This window comes from Athene cunicularia, assembly GCF_003259725.1.
Source record: "Athene cunicularia isolate RWA chromosome 28 unlocalized genomic scaffold, athCun1 chr28_part1, whole genome shotgun sequence".
In the NCBI taxonomy this organism is placed as follows: Eukaryota; Metazoa; Chordata; class Aves; order Strigiformes; family Strigidae; genus Athene; species Athene cunicularia.
The window spans coordinates 975,300-984,060 of NW_020799139.1; the positions used below are offsets into that span (position 1 = coordinate 975,300).

Here is an 8,761-nt window from a genome sequence, read left to right on the forward strand (position 1 = left end):
AGAAGGTGAGGCGGAGGGGCGAGCTCCGCGGGAAGGGGAGGGCGGCCGGCCGGGAAACGCGCGGGAGCCTCCCGGCCCTCAGTCCCCGCAGCAGCGCGGTTCGGCTCCTCGAAGTAAACTGAGGCAGGGAGTGCTGCGGAGTGCTCGAACTCCCAGCTTCCCTCTCAGCCGCGCAGCAGCCTCTGCGAGACAGAATATTTCCCCTTAATGCTGTCCTTAAATGCTTTTTTTCCCCTCAGTACGTGGCGGCTCTTGAAGACATGCTCCGAGAGCTGAAGAAGCAGTCCAGGTGAGTCGCTCCGAAATCCTGGGGTGGGCAGGTGCCTTCTGTGGTTTTGTTAGTGTCTTACCTCTAATAAGACAGACAAAACCCTCAAACACCACAGTAATGTTTATACTTCCCTGTGGAAATACCTGTCAGTGAGGGAGAAACTGCCCACAAAGCAGCTACGACACAGTCCTGCGAGGAGCTGGGCAACCGTCATGTTCTCGGCCACATTTCCCTGCACGTCAGCCTTGGCCCTGTGTCTTGGAAAAGGGGATTACAGGGGGTAGCAAGCATGAGGCTACTTGTGCTACGTGTTTCTTTGAAGAACCATGTGTTAGGTTTTTTTATTCTGTTTTATCTGCACACAGAAAATACTGATGACTTCTGGTTTTCGTGTTACTGTTTTTCAATTCCAGTAGCAGGCCAGCCCCAGAACTGCTGAATGAATACTCTCGGAAAGTGGACTTCCTAAAGGGACTTTTAGAAGCTGAAAAGTTGGTAAGATCTATCAGTTCAGCTTGAAAAGACTTAAAGAGTTTTCTGCTTATATTCGCCTTATTGACTGGTTCCTATGTTTGCCTTTATCTGATGTCTCAAAATAACACTTGTTAAATCTTACCAGGCAGTCCTTGTAAAAGCATGGATAAATACATTGGATTTCCACATTTTGTTGAAAGGGGGTATTTTGTGAGATCTGAAACTTGTTTCCTCCTTTTTAAACGCAAAGTACATCTTATCTACATCCTTCTCATTTCTTTGATATGAGATACAGGGGCGGGTACTGTCCTTTAGGCCTAAGGTCTCTTGGGTGGTACCGTGTGTGTCTGGAGAGCTATGAAATGCCAGTAAGCTGTACCACAATTAGCACAGCTGCAATCAGTGTCATTGCTCAGACTGATTTCACTGTTTGGTGGGAAGCAGCTGTGGCAGTGCTCCCTGCCTCCTTCCTGGTCACACACCCCTCAGGTGGCCTCTCACTGCAGAATGGGACATTCATGACTTTTTATTACTTCTTCCCACTCACAGTCTTCATCAACTGAAAAGGCTCTGGCAAATCAGTTCTTGGCCCCTGGACGTACCCCTACAACAACCAAAGAGAGAACCCCAGCTACTAAAACAGTTCATCTGCAGACAAAGGCTCGTTGCACAGGCAAGATGAGGAGTGAGCTGCTTGGTACAGTATGTTTTGGTGCTGATGCTTCTTTACTGCTACTTTATGGATTGTCTCTTGTTGCATTCAGCTGCCTTATGCAGCTGTGCCTCAGATGTGTCCCAAGCTGGGTGGGAGTCATCTTTGTCTAGTTTGGATAGTCTAAATACTGGGCACAGGCACTCTGCTAGGCCTGGAGAACTGTCTTTTGTCACTGGCCCTTTGTAATCTTCTGTTCTGTTTCTCTTTCCACCTCCCAGGACCCCTTGGCTATCGATGGTAAGTTTAATCTGTTGTTTTCTCGAACTTTAGTTAACCTGAGCCTTGCAGGGAGAGAAAGAGGAAGGTCAGGTATTTAAGATTGGCTAAAATACACTTTTAATTTAATGGCTCACTTCTTTTCAAGATGGCAGACTTTAGAAACAAACAAAACCAAAAACCCTAACAGATGAAAGCCTAAGTGTTGTTAGCAGTATGGTAGCAGGGACTTGCAGGAACCTCTTTTTCTAGAATTCATATGGAAACAGACATTCTAATTATAGAATTAACAGGAACAATTTACCTTTATTGTTGCTCCTGTTCTGTTCTGAGCAAATAATGTGATTTGAGGTGCTTAGAGTAGGCGTTGTTCAGTTCCTCTTAAATATACAGCCATGTTAGTCATGTAGGGAACTGGTAGGAATTAATTTGTGGTTTCCATAGCTACTGTTGCAGTGGCTGGAGCTAGGCCAATCTAACGTGTCCTGAAAGAGAACACCAAGACACATGGGCTTAAACTATGCCCTCAGGCATATGATTCATCTGTTTTTTTTTCTTTCAACCATACTTTGAATGTTGAGTGTTGTGTTTTCCCTGTGGAAAGCAGGTAGGCATTTGAAATTCATAGTGCTTGGGTAGAGGGCCAAGTAGCATTTGGACATCTGAAAAATGGTTGCGTGAGACTTTATAACATGCTAAAAGACAAATTTAACTCTTTTTCCAGATTCTGAGGAGTTAAACATAAGGAAGCGGAGGTAAGTAAAATTTCTCATTCAGATGAATTGGGAACAGTTGGGAACTGCTTTCCTTTTAATGACTTTTAAATCACAGATTTGGGTCAAGTGCCTGCTGGTCAAAACCAAAATGTAATGACTTCAGCTGACCGAACTGTTCTTATTGTCTTGTCAGAGCTGCAGAATATTGGGAAACCTTCACAGATTGACCCACCAGGAAGTACAAATCCCAATTTTTTTTCCCTTATGCTCTTGCAGAGGCCTTACATCTGATGAGAAGCAGTCAGCAGTTGAGCTGGATGCTGTGTTACAGCACCATCAGGATATGCAGGAGAAGTTAGCTGAAGAAATGCTAAGTTTGGCTCGCAGTCTCAAAAACAACACTCTGGCTGCGCAGAATGTGATAAAACAAGATAACCAGGTAGCGCATGTTAAAGTGCTAACCCGTTGATTTTGCAACCCAGAGGGTCAAAGTGCTCATATGTTAAATACTGTGCCTATAGCTTGATTCCAGCTCAGATTAGAGTGGGGAGAACTTGTCTGCTTCTGTAGTGCAGTTGAACCTTTTCTCTGTTGGAGGAAATAGCAGTCAGAAGCTTCACATCTGAGTTTGAACCCGTTTGTTCTCTCTGTTCCCAGACGCTCTCGCATTCTCTCAGGATGGCAGACCAGAACTTTGAGAAGCTCAAGGATGAATCCGACCGTCTCGAACAGCATGCAAAGAAATCCGTCAACTGGCTATTATGGATAATGTTAATTGTAGTTTGTTTTATATTCATCAGCATGATTCTCTTTATCAGGATTTTCCCCAAACTGAAATGATTTTTTAAAAAATTTTATTTAAAACTGCCAGAAGTGCAGTTGGAAAGCTCAGCTGGTATGGTAACTGTCAGCAATCCATTTCTTTGCCAACTTTCATGTCCTTAAAGAGGCTGTCCAAGGCCTACCCTTGCATCTCTTTCTTGTGCGGTCACTGGATTCAGTGAAGGGTTTCACAGGGAAGGCTTTCTATGCTTGGTTGCTTTTTTTACCTAGTGAACATTGTTGCCTATTGAGGGAAGAACTGGGATAAAGATGGCAATTTAGGCTGAGCTGCTAACAAGTTCTTTAGTGGACAGATACAGCCCGCTGTGGCAAATGTTATGACTCCTAAAAGGTGTTTACTCAACAGGAATATAACAGTTGAAGTCTTACAATTTTTCCTGCCTTTGTAGCTTTACTGTACTGAACAAGGACCTTGCTGCCAACAGGATATTTAATGACAAAGTTTTCCCCATACAAAGCTGTAGGGTGTAGGAGGAGAACGCTGCCAGTGAGTTGCTTGCCTGGCTCAGATTCAGAGTACCAACAGGTAAAACTATTCTCAGACTCAACTTTTTCCCAGATGGGTATTTGGGACTCTGGACTTTGCAGTCGTCTTCAGTTTATAGAGTTTCTATAGAAGGGCTGAAGTTGTTTGCTGTTGCAATATTTGCTTCCCTTTTTGTATGTGCAAATGTTCTCACTTAACTCATTGTCTGTTATGTTGGTGCTGTGGCATCAAGAAAACACTGTGACCCTGGCATGGCAGAACAGTACACACAGTACTCTGCATGGTATAGACCTCACCTGTACAAACATTTTTTTGCTATGAGGGCAAAGGGAGATGGTGTCTTCAAGACAGAAATAATACAATAAAAAAAATTCAGCCTTTACCTTTTGAGAGAAGTTATCCTGGTCAAGAGCGTGTCAAAATTGTATTCTTAAGAGGTCACTTAATACAGCAGAGGTGAAAAACTAGAATTATTTTAAAAGCACTGCTACTGCTAGAAAGAATTAGAGCCTGCAGTAAAGCAAGGTTTGTTGTGACAGTGGTAAGAGCCGGTTTTAAGTGCTTGTGATAAGCTAAAAGCAAATCATTCCACATCTGTGCTGTTGTTTCTGGAGTCTTACTATGGAAAAGGGTTGTTCAGGTGTGTGCAGTTTCACATTGAGGACGGGAGGAGCAGCAGATGACTCCCAAGTGTTGTTTTGCCATTTCTATTCCTGTTCTGAAACACTAGATGGGGTGTTTCAGGCCGGTCTGTCGGTTGATCTCTGCAGCAGCCCTGGGGGAGAGGAAGGTGGCGGGGGGGGAAGAACTGTTTGTCACAATTGAGCTCTTATGAATATCCGACTGCTTCTTTGAACGCATCCCAAAGTAGCAGGCTCTGTTTCAGAATTGTTCTTTGTTCTTTACAAAAATAGCTGTGTTAATGAGGACAGTTCGCATTTTTTACATAAGGTATCTTTGTTTGTTTGACAGGATGTTTGCAATTTAGTATGCCATTCACTTATGGATTATCAAATGAGTGGTTATACCATAAGTACAGCTTTTTCTTCTCATCTCTGTGATAATGCTTATTCTGTTTGTGCAAACTTGTTACTGACCTTAAACTTTAGAGAAATGTGTAGTTGTAGTAATCCATTTATGGACGTTCCTACTTTTCCCAGAACTTTTTCTTCAGCTGTAATGTTTGACATTTTACTGTGCTTCATTAGTGAATGCTGCATCACCAAATTATTTTTTAATTCTAATTGTTTACTACTTTCCCTGCAGGCATTTCAGTGCTGATCTCTTCTCTTAGAGCAGAGATTGAATGTAGTGCTGGAATGTTTTTTTTGTGTGTCTGATACTGGAATGATACAACATTAATGTTTCATCCTTTATAACATTTTCTCCTTTATTACTTGAAATAAATATTTTTTTTCTAGCTTGCAAAAGACTTGGTGCATCGCTGCAGACAAGTTTAAAACTGAATTTTGCTATCAGCCATGTGTTGGCTATAACTTTTAGGCACTTAGAAGTTTAACTGGAAAAACCTCAGAGGGAACTATTGATAGCTTGCCTCCAAGAACATATCTACTCCTCCAAGTCAACAGCAATTCCTTTACAAAAGAGCCTGCTAGGAAATCAGTTCAGAAACACGTGCTATTTAACTTTTGACCGTTGACATTTCATGGGTGTTTGTTATTTTGAAGGATGAACTGCCAGAACAGAGATTGAGTCCTTTAAGTCCCAACACCTTTCGTGCTATCTCTCCTGACCGTTGAGCGCTGTGCCTCCAGCACTGCACTGAGCTGCTGGTTGCCTCTGACCCGGTGGAAGAATGTTACCTTCTGCCCTGGCAAACCGAATGGATTAATTGCCTCAGTGGCCAGCAATCTCCCTGCACACAATGGCTGGTTTGTCAATTAGCAGTTGCAGTCTTAGCTTTTTCTTGCGTTCATTTAGTAAGTACAGTCATTCAAAAACACTTTGAAGATCGGTGCCAGTAGTATTTGGAATAAACGATCCCTCACACCCTTGTGGCATTTCATGGATGGGGTGACAGTTTTTATTTCTGACTGAGGTATGGGTGGTGGAGGTTGTATGATCTCCTACTTTGAGCCCTCAGCTCCATTTTGTAGCATGAGTCTCTGATGTGCTCTCTACAGAATAATGATATATAGAAATAGCTTTCTGTGAGAGTTGCAAACATTGTGAAGTGAGAATTGCTTAACTTTCCCAAAAGCTTGAGAAATCCGGATGGAGAGATGTTTATCAGGCAGAGGGCTGGGCCTTGGTTGGCTTCTTGGCAGCCTACCTACTTTCAGACAAGAAAGAAAAAAAAAATAATCTTGGAGACTTGGGTCATGTCAGGCCGGTGAATGCACCGTTTCTGAGCCTGGCAGCAAGAGTAGCTATGGGTCAGTCTTAAGCTTTTCTCCCAAATGTTCTTGGTGACAGAGACTCCTTATATCATAGGACTGAATGTTTCAGTGGCGTCCTTAGTCACACTTAGATTTGTGTTTCGGAAGGATTGTTTAGGATGAAGGAATGGCAGGTGCAGAACGTGGTGTATGATGGCTGGGTAATCTCAGTTTGGGTTGGGTGTATGTTCCCCAGGCTTTACTTTGCAAAGCCTCTGTGGATCAGACTTTTAGAGGCTGTGAGCAGCTTTCCAAAACTGGCAGCTATTCTGCGAAAAGGGGGTATCTTGTAAAAGGGTGAAAACGATGGAGCGGACAGACCAGGGTTCTGTTCCTGTGACTGTTCACCTTGTGATACCAGGCAAGTCACCAATGTTCTGTCTCTGCTGCAAACCTGACATGAAACCTCAGGATCAGTCATGATTAGTAGTTACAAGCATGAAAAATATTTTAACTCTGATGATATAGCAGATAGGAGCAGCAAATAATAATCAAATTTCTTGCTGTACAGCAGGGTGCTGATGCCATTCTGGAGTCGTGCAGCCCAGGGCAGGGCTGGCTGGTAGCTCTTGTCCTGCTCTGCCACATTGCTGAGGCTTGGTGTGCACTCACCGTGTGTTCCCACTGCACAAGAGTGACATTAAACCCGACTTAGCTAAATCAATACCACCTGTCACATGACACTGCTGTGACATTTCTGGCATGAGCACTACCTCCTAATAGGAGATGGAAGTGGGAAGCAGCAGCGTTTCGTGAATAATGGATCAGATATGCCTGATTTGTAGCATTTACGAGGAAAGGGCGTGTCTCCTAGCTACAGAACAAACTGGTTATCAAAACGGGAACGAGAAGTTCTGTGTCTCCAAAATGTAAAATGTGAGATAAAGCAGCACGGAGCTTACAGTTAGAGTTTGCTGCTCTCCCCTATGCTGCCCAGAGGGCTGTCCCTCCAAATTTGACTCCAGATCAGCAAAACCACGCATTAGTGTAGAAATATAAAAAGGGGCAGAGAAGGGGGGAGTGGGGGGGTTAGGGGTGGTGAGGTGTCGATCAGAACTGGTGCAGCCAGTCGGTCGCCTGCAGCACGACGTGCCCGTGACGCTGCTGCGGCCGCACGTGGCTGCTGATAGAGAACAGCATGCCTGGCAGCGGAGGTTGTGCAAACCAGGCGTGGGGTTGGCTTAGGTGTACTGTGAGAAGCTGTAGGAAAAATCAGTGGATGAGGAGGCTGGAGGGAACTGAAGGCTAGGTATAGATCTGTTTCACAGCTGGGCCCTGCTTGCTAGACCCAGGGTGGGAACACTGACTGTTGTGTGGGTTTTGTAGCAATCGAGAAGAATCCAGGTTCTTTTGAGTTGAAAATTTTGATGTTGAATTAGAACAAAAACGTTCTGACAAGGAGTGGAAAGCAAGTCCAGTATTTCCTCTGCTTCCATGACATCCAAAACCCAAACTGAACAAAACCAGAAACTAGACAAAAAAAGATAAAACGCAACGCTGCAGTAGGCCAGGGAGAGCTGGGATTTCCTTTGCATCCTTCATCTCCATTTTCTTTGAACTGCATGTGGCAGAGATGCCCTCTGCCATTTTCACCTTGGGCAAAGGTTGCATTTGCTAATGTAACAATAGAATTCACCAGAAGGATCTGACAGTGTTTCCTGTTTCAGCAGTAAAAACACTGGGATTTCTGTCTTTAGCACGTAAAGTGGCCGGATCTTCATCCTCTGAGCTTTCTCCCATCGAGAAGAGAGCGGTCACTTATCGGATTTGGTGTGGACGGAAGGAAGGGTAAGAAAGGAACTTTGTCAATCTGTGACGTGAAATATTTTATATTAAGAGATTTGGCAAATGGTTCTGTGTGACTCCAAACAGGATGAGATAAATTTTCCAAGGTCAGCTCTCCTGTGCTCTCGGCTTTAGGTTTAGTCACCGAGAAGTCAATCCTGTAACCTTTACAGCAACATCCTGCCAGTGATGCAGAGACTTCGCTATTGTTGGCTTCAACAGCGAGTCTTGTGCATCTTCAAAGGACAGGAGGCTGAATAATGTGCGTACTGCCTGGTGGGAAACTTGTGACCAGGGAAGTATGTTTGACAAATCAATAAAAATAGAGTGACCTGAGCAATGGGGTAACTGTTCACACAGGCAGTTACAACCTGTTAAGAAAAGGCCGTATTGAATGGTGGATGAAGCAGAAAGTAAGAATTCTGAGTCTCAGCTCAGTCTTCTGGCTTGCTGTGTGGCTTTGGCTCGCTGAACTGGTTTTCAGCTCTTTTGTTTATAGAATTACTACCACTGTACTTTCTTGGTGAGTCAACTTCTAAAGCTGCTTTTGGATCCAAAGCTTTGTGTTCCTTCAGTGTTTCTGGACTGATTAATTACCATGGAACTTTACTTTTATATGGCTAAAAAAAAACAAAACCCAAACCCAACAAATCCACCTGCCCACATGTGTGTTTGGTTCCGGTGTATATTTTGTGAGAAATATACTTGATTTTCAAGACGTGAAGCTTTCAGCAGCATCTCCACATGGAGAGCCGTGTCCTCTCCACACGCAGTTGTGTCAACACGAGGCTGCGACTGTGCTCCATACGGCTGCAGGCCCTGGAGATCCGTATCCTTGGTGCCCAAACACCTCAG

The 8,761-nt window shown here is 44.0% G+C and overlaps 1 protein-coding gene across 2 annotated transcripts; it reads left to right on the plus strand.

The window, feature by feature from the left end:
- The first annotated feature begins 55 nt into the window (after positions 1 to 55).
- USE1 (unconventional SNARE in the ER 1) lies at positions 56 to 7,118 on the plus strand. Of its 2 annotated transcripts, none has more exons than XM_026865065.1 (7): positions 56 to 289; positions 685 to 766; positions 1,295 to 1,447; positions 1,679 to 1,697; positions 2,401 to 2,431; positions 2,669 to 2,831; positions 3,050 to 7,118. In XM_026865065.1, exons 1-7 carry the CDS (start codon positions 261 to 263, stop codon positions 3,230 to 3,232), a joined length of 660 nt encoding a protein of 219 aa, XP_026720866.1. In that variant the 5' UTR covers positions 56 to 260; the 3' UTR covers positions 3,233 to 7,118. The 2 variants fall into 2 exon arrangements, with proteins under 2 accessions (XP_026720866.1, XP_026720867.1); XM_026865066.1 differs by having other exon boundaries at positions 58 to 289; positions 688 to 766.
- The last annotated feature ends 1,643 nt before the right edge of the window (positions 7,119 to 8,761 follow it).

Coding starts and splice junctions, on each gene's coding strand:
- USE1 (XM_026865065.1), top strand. CDS start 261: ATGCTCCGAGAGCTGAAGAAGCAGTCCAG. Junction 290..684: donor GAGCTGAAGAAGCAGTCCAG/GTGAGTCGCTCC, acceptor TTTCAATTCCAG/TAGCAGGCCAGCCCCAGAAC. Junction 767..1,294: donor TTTTAGAAGCTGAAAAGTTG/GTAAGATCTATC, acceptor TCCCACTCACAG/TCTTCATCAACTGAAAAGGC.